This window comes from Colias philodice, chromosome 28, assembly GCF_061535455.1.
Source record: "Colias philodice isolate Cphi_HAF_F1 chromosome 28, ilColPhil1 Martin Lab GWU primary, whole genome shotgun sequence".
Lineage (NCBI taxonomy): Eukaryota > Metazoa > Arthropoda > Insecta > Lepidoptera > Pieridae > Colias > Colias philodice.
This window is the reverse complement of record NC_143113.1, coordinates 2281986-2297180: the sequence shown is the minus strand read 5'-3', so window position 1 is coordinate 2297180 and position 15195 is coordinate 2281986. Positions and strand designations below refer to the sequence as shown.

At 32.2% G+C, this 15195-nt stretch overlaps 2 protein-coding genes and 1 long non-coding RNA gene across 4 annotated transcripts in view; all 3 read right to left on the bottom strand.

Moving 5' to 3' along the window:
• LOC149476216 (uncharacterized) overlaps positions 1-15195 on the bottom strand; it is a 263269-nt gene that overhangs the window by 141202 nt on the left and 106872 nt on the right. The gene's annotated exons all lie outside the window — the stretch shown is intronic.
• The window catches only part of CycT (Cyclin T), a 35037-nt gene that overhangs the window by 19007 nt on the left and 835 nt on the right, over positions 1-15195 (bottom strand). For both annotated transcript variants that reach the window (XM_089712172.1, XM_089712171.1), the window contains exons 2-3: positions 3757-3874; positions 3051-3158 (exon numbers count right to left, since the gene is read on the bottom strand). In XM_089712172.1, the coding sequence (XP_089568298.1) occupies positions 3051-3158; positions 3757-3874 (226 nt within the window). The remainder of the gene's footprint in view (positions 1-3050; positions 3159-3756; positions 3875-15195) is intronic.
• Positions 8976-11328, bottom strand: LOC149476221 (uncharacterized). Its single transcript, XM_089712326.1, has 4 exons — positions 10757-11328; positions 10396-10653; positions 9879-10284; positions 8976-9266 (listed from the first exon to the last, which is right to left on the bottom strand). The coding sequence occupies exons 1-4, from the start codon at positions 10769-10771 to the stop codon at positions 9100-9102; spliced, it is 846 nt and encodes a 281-aa protein (XP_089568452.1). The 5' UTR covers positions 10772-11328; the 3' UTR covers positions 8976-9099.

Sequence of the window (15195 nt, the reverse complement as noted above, 5' to 3'; positions counted from 1 at the left end):
TAAATATTTCACAGTGCAATATATTATGTAATTAATAATAATTATATATTTATGAAAAAATAATTACATCAGATTTAATAATAGCAATTGTTTTGAATGTACATAATATGAATAAATGATTACATCATAATAGTAATAATCACAATTGTTTTATTTCCCATTTGTTGCAACCCTAGCATATTTTCATGTAGCAGCAGAAGTACCTACACTGGCGGCGCGGCGGCATCGTGCGACATCAAAGGCATTGCCTTACTAGGTAAGTTTATAATGACTCATTTCTTTTATTATATAATTTACGTTTTACTTTTACAGAATCCGATTCAATGGATTATGAAGACGAGTCACACAACGCCATACGATAGTGATGATGAATGAACATTTCAATAAATGCATGCGTGTTTTTTTATGTTGTTTTGTAATTGTTAATTGTTTCTTAAATAAAGAAATAAACTAAATATTTAAATGATGATTTGTTATTTGCAACACAACTTTATATTTGAGATTCTTTACAAAGTGTATATTTAGTTTTGTATCATCAAATTTATAAATTTTATTCCATAGTTTTCAAAATTAAATGTAAATGACCATAAAAACATTAATAAAGTAAATCATTGATGTAAGGTCAGGGAACGTAATACATATATACATCTGACCATGTAGAAGCTAAGTCTTGTTGACTGCTGAAGTCTGTAAAGTTTTGTTGTCTGCTGAAGTCTGTACGCAATGAAAATGTCTGCCGTTTCGAAAATAAGTTTTTAAGACCCTAATAAATAAAATATATGAATGGCAGATCTGGTCAAATACTTTCAAAATTGTATTTTTTTCAGCACTTTCATAAGTGTCTGCCAGAATGTTATCCGCGTGATAATGGTCTGCCATTGTTATTTTCCGATAGTAATAATAATCTATTTTCAAATATCAAAATGGCAGACGTGGTCAAATGGTTTCAAAGTTCGCCAAAAATTTCCACCTGTCTTACCTAAGCGCGCGCCCCGTCCACCACTCTGGGCTTAGTGACTCCTCATCTCATGTATAGTAGGTATAGGGGAATCAACACACAAAAATCCAGGTCTGGTCAAATACATACAGGTAGCTTTGCGCTAGCTCTCTATTTCGAGCCGACGCGGACGACGAAGGAGCCTAACAAAAGTACCTACAATCATAGGCGGCTCGTGACAAAATTGTATGGCCGTGTTCACTTGAAATAAAACAACGAAAATAGGTACCTACAATAGCGTTAGCAGTACAAAAAAAATGAGCACCACATTATAAATGTCTATTTATACACTAAAAATTATAGAGTATTTCAAAACGAATTCAAATATTATTTAGCAATAATTAGAAAATCCCCGAATTTGCATTCGTGATCGTATTCATAGTGTTTGTCTACACTAATATTATAAAGAGGAAAACTTTGTTTGTTTGTTTGATTGTAATGAATAGGCTCATAAACTACTGGACATTTTACCAATGTTTGCAAGTTTGTGATTACTTTGATAGTTTACCGATTTATAATAATTGTATACTTATATCATTGTTTAAAAATATTCAAACACAATATGATATAGGTACTGATTTATCACTGGTTTCAGTGATGAACTGATGAGTCAATGTTAGCCACAATACTAATCACTTTCGTCATACATGTGTATGAACTATGATTGATGTGATTTGCAATGTGGTGAAATTTCATAAAAATCACGGGCCAATTTTTTGTTTTGAATCCCACCGAAAATACATATATTACTAATTGCGTTATTAGAATAATTAATTACTATACCCACGATCAATTATTACAATTTACAATATAGTCTCAAATGCATACTAGAGAAACATTGCAATTTGAATCAATTAAAATGCATAGCATACAAAAATAAATTCACAACACAAGAAATTCCGCGCGCAAATCATAGCGCGTGTCAATGAAATCAAGAATGTACCTAATTTTATATCAAGCCGACGAGCGACGACGCCGAACTAAAGTACCTACAGTACCATTTACCTTCAGTGTACAATACAGTTTACAGACCTACGACGGACGAACAATAATGAGTAATAAATAAAAAAAAACATAGTTTCTAAGGTCATTAGTTTTATTTTATTTTATTGTTATTTTCTTTGAACGATTGGAAATGAAATTACTCAATTTTTACACAGAACTTTGATTTATTAGAATTATGCTCATTATGCATAAGATAACGAACGCGAATGCACGACATCTAGCGCGTCAATGTCTAAACATCGCCTTTCGTTTAGACATTGACGCGCTAGATCTGTAATAAGTATATAGTCTATGCGCTAGATGTCGTGCTTTATGTCGTGTTTCGCTTGGCAAAAGTCACGCACACTACTGTAGAAGTGTCAAATTTTTCCGGTATTTTACTGTTGTTTTTCTAAGTAAATATTGTAAATTATTGATTAAAAAGGTCGAACGCGCACACATTTCATTATAGAGAAGTGATAAAATGATTAGTTTTAAAGAAATAGTGTCTGTGTTAAGTGTTTAGAGGTAATCAAAAATGTATGGAGGGACGGTCGGAACATCAACCTTAATGATAATAATTTAAATACCTAATCAATGCATCGTCTACAAATACGTGTTATTGAAAAGATCACGCTCCAAAATGGCGATGTCGCAATAGTTTAAACAGATTACTTACAAACATGACGCAATTATTAATATTCAAACAATATTGAAAGTAAAACATTATTTTGTTTATGAATCAACAATGTTGCTTTTTATTTTTAGTTCTCTTGACATCTAATAGATGGCGGTAATCTCAAAATATTTGAAATACACAACCTCAAAACAATATCTTTAGTTTATTTTTACAAAAAAATATGCGTAAGTATGTACTTCTAAATCTTTGAATTAAACATGACCATAACAAATTTACTTGCAATTTTTAATGTTTGTTACTCACACCAGAATATTTAAATCTATACGCAACTTGACTCAGAAATAGACCAAAGTTTACAAATCTTTGTATGACATTTAGTACACGGCAAAGCTCGACCAATATGTTAATCTAGTACATAAAAAGGCTCACCTGTTCTTGATACTGTTCCGATGTGAGTGCATTAACACCCTCACCTCTGTGGAGGCAGACGTGCGCTACCTTTATTACATATTCTAATTTCCTTGGCTGTTCCTCCACCTGAAATCGATTATAATTCATTAAATTTAGATTATAATTTAAAAAAGGAGATGTACAAAATAAATGTAGGTATTTAACGAAATTTCTCTATTGAAAGGAAATTAACAAGAAATAAAAACCTCTGGGAATTCTTTAATAATTACCAGATTGGCTTTTGCCTTTGATTTTCTAAAATTTTGATTAGAGAATTATTTTCACATTATAATAAGATTCACTTTCATAAAGTAAACTTAATCTCAGATACATTTTGCCTTTGCCAATAGGCCAAAAATAGGATTGCAAATTTTTAATTATTGCAAAAATTACTATACTTATACCTAAATTGATCAATATTTGACTTGATCAAGGCATACCTACAAGGTTTAGGTAAGCATAGCTTGTTCAGGTTCTTTGTAAGTAGAGTTAATGTTTCTTATGGTCTTACCACAAAACAATTTAAACACTGTCTTACTTAAAAACCAGGGATCTGTCACTTTAATAGTTGTCTATGTGAAATACAACAAAACCAGATTAAAGAGAACCCGCGCTTAATCTTAAACCCTGTGTAAAGTTTTTTGTGGTAAGACGGTTAGTAATTAACTATAAAAATAATTCTCACCTTCGCGGCAAGGAACAACGCAGCTGCGGCTATAGCGTTCCTGTGGAACTGCGTAAACGAATGGAACGCGTAGAAGCGGTGCATGTAAACGATACCCGTGTTTATACATAGTTGCGATCTGTATGTGGTGTTGAGGAAATTTTTGGCACACAATATACAGTATATAAAAATAAAAGGTTTCTATGATAGTTAAATCTATCATCTCGTCTCTAAACTATAGCTTAAGTGTGTCACAATTTTTTATAATCTATAGTTAATAACATAGAGCTAAAGATTTTGTTTGTTCGTACGAATTCAAAAATAATTTTCGCTTTAGGCTATAGCATAATTTACAACATGGGTGAAACCATGTGGCACAGGTACTGTAAGTATAATCTTCTAAAAGTATACTGTATCAAAATTAATTTAGAAGTAATTCCATTAGTTTTAAATTCAAAAATACCCAAAAAATATTTTTCTACGATTTTTAATTTAGAAAGCAATGCAAAAAATAACGTTCTCTATAAAACATAGTTTCAAAGAGCCATCCTCCATCATATCAATGTTTATTTCCATAAAAAAAAATAAGAATATTTTTTTTTAATTCAAAAAATACCCAAAAAAATATTTTTCTAAGATTTTTAATATAGAAAGCAATGCAAAAAATAACGTTCTCTATAAAACATAGTTTCAAAGAGCCATCCATCCTCTATCATATCAATTATCAATGTTTATTTTCATAAAAAAAATAAGAATATTTTTTATTTATTTATTATAATTACTACACAAAATACCTCAGTACACATTCTTAAACCGTAACATAAAAATTACGTATGACGAAATATTCGTCCAAAAGAGAAATCTTCAGCAAAAAATTCATACAAGTATAGGCTTTATACAGTGATTTTAAAAGTGAAAGTATGTGCAAAAAATTGGGTCAAAAAGTTGAAGCCTTGTTTCCATGAGAATATTTGGATATGCTTATTCATACAAGCATTTGAGGTCACAGTTAAATAAAATTGGTTCATTGCTAATGTTTTATTAACCAACTTAAAAAAAAGAGCAACTGTAAAAACATCTCAAAATGTAGTGCAACCTAGATTTTTGGCATTGTTTCATATCCATTTTATTTATGAAGTCTTTTCAATAAATAATCAAAATTTTATTTTATGTGTGTGTTTGCATGTTATGTTTTTCTCAACCCAAACAAAATTAATAAAAAAGACTAAAACATAACACTAAAATTTGGCCAAGGCCTTCTATTATATTTTTAAAATTTAAATAATTTTGACTGCATACTAAGATAAATTATTTTAAGGCAATTACACGGTTCAACGACCTTAATGATTCTGTCACTACATTTGAATTTGTTTTTTTAACCGCCCTCTATAAATATACATCGTTGTTGAAGTAAAAATGACCAAAGATTATGGAATTGTATACTGTATCGTATTGTATCGTAATGTGTTAGTTGGTTTCTACCTAATTTATGTTTTCTCTGAGAGGCAGTAACATATTACATTTATGAATAGTAAATATTGTGTACTATGTATGTTGTAAATGTAATGTAGGAAGACTCATCTTTCAACATTAACCGTTATAAGCAAAGTCTCTACTACATGACCCATTCTGGAGACCTTAAGATGTTAGATGACTAAGCAAGTAATTATAAGTTCTAGAGTGGGGAACAGTTAAGAAAACACCGATTTAGAAATTAATTTTATTCAACACGGACTCTACTATATTCTGGAGACCTGATGATGGCTAGGGTGGAGAACATCTCACCTACAGAGATATAAAAGATGGAGTACATTATTTGACGTAATTCTATAGAACGGCCTCTACCATGTCATGGTGTATCGAATGGTAATGGTGACCAGCCCCCCTAGTCAAGTGGCTTTCTGTTAGCGTAGCGTTCAATAGAATAGACTACGAATGTATGAGATTGACGTAACCTGCAGATACGTTTATCTACAGCCTACGTCAATCTCATACATTCGTAGTCTATTCTATTGAACGCTACGCTAACAGAAAGCCACTTGACTAGGGGGGCTGGCAAATGTATTTAGCGTTCTCTGTATATCTCTTCATACCTAGTAGGAATATATGCATGCAACCTACACACACCGAAAAAAATAGGGGAACGGACTAGAAATCACGTTTTTTTCGACTTGTTATGTATTTTGTAGTTAGTTCGGGGTTAATTTTTGAAAAACTCGCATAGTTCCCGTTCCCGTGGAATTTCCGGGATAAAACCTATCTTATATTACTCGTGGATAATGTAGCTTTTGAATGGTGAACGGAATTTTTAAAATCGGTCCAGTAGTTTATGAGCCTATTCATTACAATCAAACAAACAAACAAAGTTTTCCTCTTTATAATATTAGTGTAGAAGAAATCATCGGTTCACCCAGTTAAAAGTGCGGAGGTAACGGAACCAACAAAAAATTCAGTTGAATTGAGAATTTCGTCCTATAATGGCGTCGGCTAAAAATGTTGCTATACGTTTATGTCAGTTTTGACTTTCCTACGATTTTATACAATAATATAAAATTAAATGATTTTATACAATATTAAAAAAAATTGCTGATTTTCGGCGGTATGGCGACCATTTGGAACTGTCTGAAAAGTATGGCATGGCGATTTTCGTACATGGCTACTGGACTATGATTACCTGTGCAAAAATTAGCCTGGTACAAATGGTTGAATTTTTTTTTTTTAAATTAACGCATTCACGTCGGTATTGTGGGCTGTAAATTACACCGGAAAAGTATGGCATGACACAACCGCCTACTTCTTTTTTATGGGCTATCGGTAAATCCTAAAATTTTTGTGTTACAAATCGTTTGCCTTCCGTAATTTATCCGACGAGTTCGACTAACGCCCACGCGACTAGTCTGCCGGTACCACTGTTCTGAGTTCTGACCATGATTTTTCTTTTTGTCATTGCGTACTAACGGCCGAAATTAATATTCAATCCAATCTAATATCTGCAGATTTTCGATCGAAAATGTGATCCGGATTTTAAGTTAAGTGTGCCAATAAACAATCCGTGGATCGAAATTGCAATCTCAAAAACCAATCTATCTGTGGGAGGACGGATCACAGATTACAGATAGACCTCTGTTCGAAAATGGCAGTTTGAGCGTGTCAATAACATATCTCTCGCGTTTGACGTTTCGATCGATCGGTGTAAACAATCTTTAATCTTGATCTTAGACTTTCCTCAGATTCTAGGGTTGAATCTGTAGATTTTATTCGTAAAACGTAATGGATTTGGCAATATTCTCGAGTTCTAGTGATAGTGACAGTGATATGGAAGTCCTAGCTCAATTATCAGACTGGGATACAGATACCGACAATGATGCTGGTGAACAGTCACGTCGTGCTTCTGTGCGAAGAATGAAAAGGGTGAACTACATGCAGAGTCTGGATGATGCAGAGTTTACCTTTAGGTTTAGGTTATCGAAATCAGCAGTAAACTCTCTGTTGACAGAAATTATGCCTGCTGTGCGTGTAAAATCTTCAAGGTGGGTTAAAAATAATCATATCTTATAAACTGCATTAATCGTATACCTACTTAAATTTAACAATATCTATTCCAGAAATCATGGAGTCTCACCACTGCATCAACTGCTGCTGACCTTAAGGTTTTATGCATTAGGCACAATGCTGATTTCTGTGTCTGACTTTGTGGGAGTATCAAAGTCAACAGCAGGCAGAATAGTCCGGGATATTTCATATGCAATAGCCCACTTATATGATAAATACATTTTTGTGCACCAAAGAAGTGCAGAAAAATTTTATGATATTGCAGAGTTTCCCAGAGTTCTTGGAGCTATTGATTGCACTCACATACGTATACAGTCACCATGTATGTAATTATAATTTTACTGCATTTTGTTTAATCATTGCTTGTAAATTTCTTGTCTACTAATATAAAAATTTTCAGGTTTATTAATAGGTGAGGAATTTAGAAATCGGAAAGGTTACTTTTCATTAAACATTCAAGGAGTCTGTGATGCAGATTTGAGACTGATGAATGTGGTTGCTCGCTGGCCGGGTTCCACCCATGATGCAACAATTTTCAATAATTCCATTCTCAGAGGTTGTGTATTATGGTTTACTAGAAATTTTGTTAATGATTAATGAATAATTTAAATTTAATTCAACATTCTTACAGCTCAGTGTGATGCAGGGCAGTATGATGGCCGCTGGTTACTTGGAGATAGTGCCTATCCAAATCGAAGTTATCTACTCACACCACTGTTGAACCCTAGTTCTGAAGCTGAACACAGGTACAACGAAGCACACATTAGGACCAGAAATACAATTGAAAGGTAATATTCTATGTAATTCTAACCCCCTTATTCATAAACATTCAATATCAGTGAAATAGTTATATTCTGTTTTGTCTTTGTTTATCAACAGTTATTTGATAGTTGAAGGAAAGAGACAAAACAGTTAATCGCTATTCCGGCACTTTTGAACATTTATGAATAAGGTGGTAAATATATTATTTAAATTTATTCATATTATGTTGTTTTTTGCCTGACTGAGCAATTCCAAGGAGTGTTTGTGTTTATCTGTTTGTTACACACTTTCAACCTTAATAATAATTAGTATTATTTGGTTTAAACCAAAACATTCTAGGACGTTCGGAGTGTGGAAAAGAAGATTTCCTGTTGTGGCTCTCACACTGCGGGTTTCATTGCCCGTTGCCCAGTCAATAGTTATTGCCACTGCAGTGCTTCATAATATTTGTAGAAGTAACAGTATTGAAGAAGTTCCTCCTGAGGTTGACTTGGACATTCCTACAAATAGTACCAATGAAGAAAATAATACAAATATGGAAGCCCAAGATGTACAAACAAGAGCAGATCTTATAAATAATTATTTTGTGTTAGGATAAGTTTAGTTAGGATAAAGGCATTATTTTGTGATTGTTATTTATTGTCCATTGTTTGTAATAATTATTATGTAGTAGATACACAAGTTATATTCAGTTCCAATTATTGATTACATTGATTACTGTGTATAGTAGTTAATAATTGCAAAGTATATTTAAGTTAATCTTAACATGTCTGTGTTATTTTAAATTTTTATTTCCTTTTTTATGAGGTATGTATGTGCCTATACATACCTATTGATCTTTCAAAAAGTGTAGTTACAGAACCTACTTCAAAATAAATATAAAATGTAGTATTTTTAATTTTGAAATAAAAGAATAGACTATAGTATTGAAATATTTTATTTTTTATTCACATAGAAATAAAAATGAATTCATACACCATCTGTATGCTACCAAAAAACTATGATTAGATGCTATCATAATAATATTATTACAGAATTCATTGATGGTTTTCATTGACCACCTCTAAGTTTTTCAATTTCTAATTTTAATTTTTCATTCTGTAATAAAATAAATTCTTTCTTAGCATCTAAGCATTGTTTTTTGGCAGTATAATATTCTGCTATTGCTAAATTTCGAGCAGAACTACTGCCATCCGTACTTTTGAGTTTCTTCTTACCTGCAAACCAAATTAATTTTTTTACTACACAAGATATTATAATACTTTTCATCTTAAGCCTAGGATTAAGGTTCTTTCAAAAGAGAAAGGATGCTCCCCAATACATTTTTGTAAAACCATCACCTGTCAAATGTGATTAGTTCAGAGAATTAATCTGTTTTCTATCAATGCACAGCTCAAACCACTGGACAGGATGGATTACGCTAATATTTGACCTACTATTACCTAGAATAAATGAATATATTAGGACATTACACACATTGCAATCGAGCCCCAAAGTAAGTGATAGCTTGTGATATGGGTACTAGAAAACTGATAAATATAATATATAACATATTTAAATATTTATAATACTATCTATAACTACAAGAATTATTTAAACATATTCATCAAGAAAACATGTCTGAAAATTCTATTCTTCAGGGAGTAAAATGGGGGGAAATGATTGAAGCAGCAAGTGTCAGCTGGTTTTTGATATAAATACCAGCCAGAAGGCATGAATCTACTGATTCTATACTCAAAGATAGTAACCACTAGACTAATATTAGGCTATTATAGTAATTATAGGATACAATGATCATAATTATTATTAATGAATGGTAATATATTTACCTATTTTAGGCGAACTCAATGTAAGCCTCTTGGGTGTGTGTAGTTTACTAGCTTCATGGTTAGTGGCATTATCTATAGGTTTTTCTGATATAAGAGTACCATTAACTATAGATAATGGAAATGAAGTACTATTTGTATCATATACGGTTACTGGCATGGTAGTACCAATACCCGTGTCTACCAACACTGGTATTGATTCTACCGGCAGCACCCTAGCCTGCCCAGCCCCATCACCACCACTACCACCATCACCACCACCACCACCATCACCAGTACAAACAAAAACTCCTTCCTCTTTGTCACCACCAAATGGCACAACAAAGCCGCTTGCAGTACTCCCCAGTAAATCGGCCACTCTGTCCAGAATGTCATCCGGGGGAATGTACTCTGGAATGCCACCGCCAGTCTGTGAAAATAATAAACTGATGTACTTACTATGTACTAAATTACTTAACATTATACGTAATAAGTACCTATAATTTCAAACAAAGATGAAAAATTTTTCTATAACACTTACTTGGATGCGATTCATCCTAATTTTTGTGCTGCGTTTACGAGCAAGTTTCTTTAAATTTTCCCACTTTAAACGCAGCTGCTGGGGTGATCGACGACAAAAAGAGGCAGTGGCATTAAATTTGTGTGTCAGGCTGACCCACTCCTCATTTTTCATCTTGTTGCTGGCGGCGTTTGTTGTTTTAGACAAAATTATTGGGCTGCTCTCAATTAAGCCCAGCAATAATTTTGTCTCATCCTTCGTCAGAGGTTTGCCTCGAACCTAAAATAAACAGCTATTCTTACAAAAAATGCGTTCGAACATATTTGGCGTCACTACCAAGAAACAAAATTATTAATGGTACGGATGCGTAAAAGTCACTTACCACTTCAGAGTCCATTGCTATTTAACAAAATCTATGTAAATCAATGAATATAATTTAACAAAATGATCAGAAAGTTTATACTATAAAAGTTATGAACAGATATCGTCGGAACCAATACAACGAAAAAAGAGCGTCCTGCGTCAGTAGAAGGCGTTTTGGCGGGCATGTCATCTGTCAAAAACAGGCAGGCGTGACGTTCCGTTTTATACAGATCTTTTAGGATTTATCACATTTCAAATTGGTAATAATATAACCTGTATAAAACTCCAAGAGCCCAATAAATACATCAAAAGTAAAAAGTAGGTACCAAATAATTATTATAGATACGTGTAATACTTATTTTTGAAATTTAAGTTAGAAATAAACGATGCATCCAAGTATTGGTTTTGCATAAAACGGAATGGTCAAAGAGGGAAAAGATATCTACGGATATCTTGATATCTCCGGATATCATAACGATGGTTTGTCACTTTTCGTTATTGGGACGCGGATAGGAGATCGATCCATAGATATGCAAATATCTGCGATCGAATTAAATCTTGGATTACGGATATATTATTAATTTCGGCCGTAAGACCACTGTAGAACCGCCATCCGGTTACAAATGACCCAAAATTTTGTGTCAGTATCTCCCGGCTTTGGATTGTTTTGGACCCTTAAAATATACGATAGAACAGCAATCTTTTTTAAAAAATATTCAAGGCATAGGGAAAATCTGGTTACTATTTTATAGGTAGGTACGTGTTTTCTGATAATATTTTACTGTCAAAAATTATCAACACTGGATATTATTCAATGACGCCTTTCAAAAACAAAACTAATTTACAAACAGATTTTTATATCTTTACATACCTATTTTTAACTTTCATTTCATGAACTGCTCATGTAAATACCTATTACAATCTGGTTTAATTTAACAAAACATTCAATTCGGTGAATTTTAGCGTTATTTTGCAAAAAAAACGGCACATACAGTCCCCCGTCCGAGTCGAACTGACACCGTCAAATTTCGTCGAAAATATGCAATAGAGGTGAGGTTTTATGTGGGTTTTATTATAAATTCGAGTTTTTTCTTGATAATTTAACGATAATAATGAAAATTGAAAAAACAATCAATACAAATTGTTACAAATATCATAACATATTTTTTGGTATAAATTTCATGTATAAATATGTAGCCGTTTTCCTAACAAAATGCGTTTTATGTTCAAAAAGGGGTTGATTTGTATGTATTTTTTTTATGTTTAGGCCGTTCTAAACTGAAAAGTAAACAATACACTTTGTTAATTATATCCTTGAGTATCACATATATTTTTTTTAAGACAATCGTACCAACAGTTTCCTCAACAAAATTCAATATGTATAAGGTGTTTTCCGGTTTTGACCATAGTAATCCCCTTAAGCACAATCAAATGGTAATTTGTGATTTTAAAGATATAAATTAGCAATGTACATATCGTTGTATAGTCTGATAACACTTACATAAGATAGAATATTATTATAAACCAGTTTATTATATAAGAAGAATAAATTCTAGAAACACTATTATTTATTATTATTTGACTTGGCAGTGAAAAATGTTAAATAGTCTATATTCTATACTAATAAATATATAGCTATAAAGCTGAAGAGTTTGTTTGTTTGAACGCGCTAATCTCAGGAACTACTGGTCTGATTTGAAAAATTTTTTCGGTGTTAGATAGCCCATTTACTGGTGAAGGCATAGGATATATAATATATATATTATATCATCACGTTAAGGACCAACAAGAGCGGAGCGACGCAGGTGAAACCGGGCGCGGCTAGTATGTAATACTATGGAAGCAAATAACTGACAGGTGCAGGATTTGATACTGAGACACTTAAAAAAAGTTCTCATTTTGACAGAACACAGAAGGTTTGCTACCTATTTGTCGGTAAAATAAATTGATATGTGGAATAGATAGATAGTAAATGCATCTTTCTGCCCTGTAGAGCTACAAGGGGATTTCCCTTATGTCAATTAATTGACTTCAGTGAACTTATGAACTCACTGTAATAAAATTTTGTATGTCTTATAGTTCGACAATCTAATATGTAGTAAGTTAGATGCAAGATGCTTAATTTTTCTTGTGCCTAACATTTAAAACACTCATGTTATAAGCAGTTTTTCTATATCAAAAACTATAACTGAAAAACAGTATAAAAAAATACAAAGATATTTTCTATGACAATTATATACAAAACCAGGATATGTAACTAGTTATGTTAAATAGCGTTTACTATTCAATTTCATTAATCACCATTTGTTTAATAATAAATAAAGTAATTAATGTGGTGCAACATTGGTGACTCATGTTGTTTTGAACAAAGTTTTTATTTGTTTCAACTTTACTAACTTTATTACTTGAGTCATGCATTCTTCCTAGATATTTGGAATTAGTATCATTGATTATATATAAAAATGAATCGCAAAATGTGTTGGTAAGCGCATAACTCGAGAACGGCTGAACCGATTTCGATAATTCTTTTTTTATTATATTCCTTGAAGTACGAGGATGGTTTTTATGTAGAGAAAACGAAAATATGTACCACGGGCGAAGCCGGGGCGGACCGCTAGTTGATTATAAAACAATAAAAATTTGTAAGAATTGTTGTTTTAACAATTAAATTTGTATGAAGTGAAACTTCCTTAGGCGCGTCCGGAGTAAAATTTTAAGGTCGCGTCATGGGAATATCGTCACGTCATGGCACGAGGCTACATTCTTTTTCCATCTAAAATCAGCAACCTATCTATACAAATATTATAAAGAGGAAAGGTTTGATTTTTTGTTTGTATGAATTGAATAGGCTCCGAAACTACTTGGCAGATTTGAAAAATTCTTTCACTGTTGGAAAGCTACATCATTTCTGAGTGACATAGGCTAGGTTTTATCCCGGAAATCCCACGGGAACGGGAACTATGCGGGTTTTTTTTTGAAAACGCGGGCGAAGCCGCAGGCGGAAAGCTAGTATTAAATATGTTCTTTATAGGCCTTTTTAATATGTTTTTTTTTAATAATAATAAAGCATCCTAAAGAAGTAACATTGTTAGTTTTATTTTATTTTAAATATATTTTCTAATCTTCCAACAATTCAAAATAGCGAGAAATATGAAATTTTCAACACAACATGAAGGCTAAATACTGCAAGGGTAGATAAAGAGTGTTGTAGTTGCATTATTTTATAGTATAATCTAATTCTACCGCATCCTTGTGATAAGGTTACAGGAAAAACAATATAGCAAAAAGCTATAGCATTAGTGACTAATATTTTATGAAACAATATACTGAAATCTATACTAATATTATGAAGCTGAAGAGTTTGTTTGAACACGCTAATCTCAGGAACTACTGGTCAGATTTGAAAAATAATTTCAGTGTTAGATAGCCCATTTATCGAGGAAGGTTATAGGCTATATATCATCATGCTAAGACCAACAGGAGCGGAGCAATGCGGGTGAAACCGCGGGGCATAGCTAGTAACTATATAATTTTTCTTTCTACAGGATATTTCTACACAAACTACAGGAAAAACAAAACTATGTAAAATTATGGCTAATTGTCTAGATATAGTAAATTGGCAAATATCAAGACAACAAGCTGAGAAGAAAATATAAATAAGTTCAAATGAAATAAACAGTAATAAGGTTGAATGTTTATTTTGAAATATATACATACTACATACTATAAAACAGAATATTATAAAGAACATAACAATGAAGTTTTGCTATCAACAGCAAACATGTTAATCATAGAATACATTCTGTATGAGACGGCCACAAAAATAATCTTTGGTCATTGACATTATGATAATTCTAATCATTTAGAAGGTCAAGTTGGTTCGTCTACATTAACCTTGACAGTGTGCATGTTTTATTAATTTCCTCAGTGAAGCATTAAAACATTCTTTGTTAATTACTCACATCAATTATATTGCAATTAACACTCATGACTTGTAATTGTAAAATCTGTTATATCATGCGTTAATTGCTCTGCTATTAATGAAAATAAAGATTTTTTTGTATTAAATTTAAAGTTAAATGTAGCAGCTTGCAAAAACATTATGAAAAAATTCTAAACAAGTACAAATATAATTATTATAAGGATACTTAGCGCAGGTAGTAAACCTTTTTTATTGTAAAGGCACATACAGGTGATACACTTGTAGCAAAATTCGTGTACACAGGAATTTACCTTTGTTATGTGACATAGGTCAGGCAGGTAGAAAAATAGCATTTGATACTGTTGAATAAAATCCTGTCGTTTGAAGGACGTGCAAAAAACATTTTTAAGAAATGTCTGGTCTAAATTTATGTACACTTTTGTGTCAATTGAATGATGATATTGATGTAAAGACGTTTAAAAACATCATTGTTATGTACATTGACTTTTTACATGTGGAGTAAGATAATCTTCAAC

Excerpts from the sequence above, each read along its gene's own strand:
- LOC149476221 (XM_089712326.1), bottom strand. Across the intron at positions 10,285-10,395 it reads TTAGGATGAATCGCATCCAA|ACTGGCGGTGGCATTCCAGA; the intron begins GTAAGTGTTATA and ends TTATTTTCACAG. Across the intron at positions 9,267-9,878 it reads ATTGAGTTCGCCTAAAATAG|GTAAGAAGAAACTCAAAAGT; the intron begins GTAAATATATTA and ends TTTGGTTTGCAG.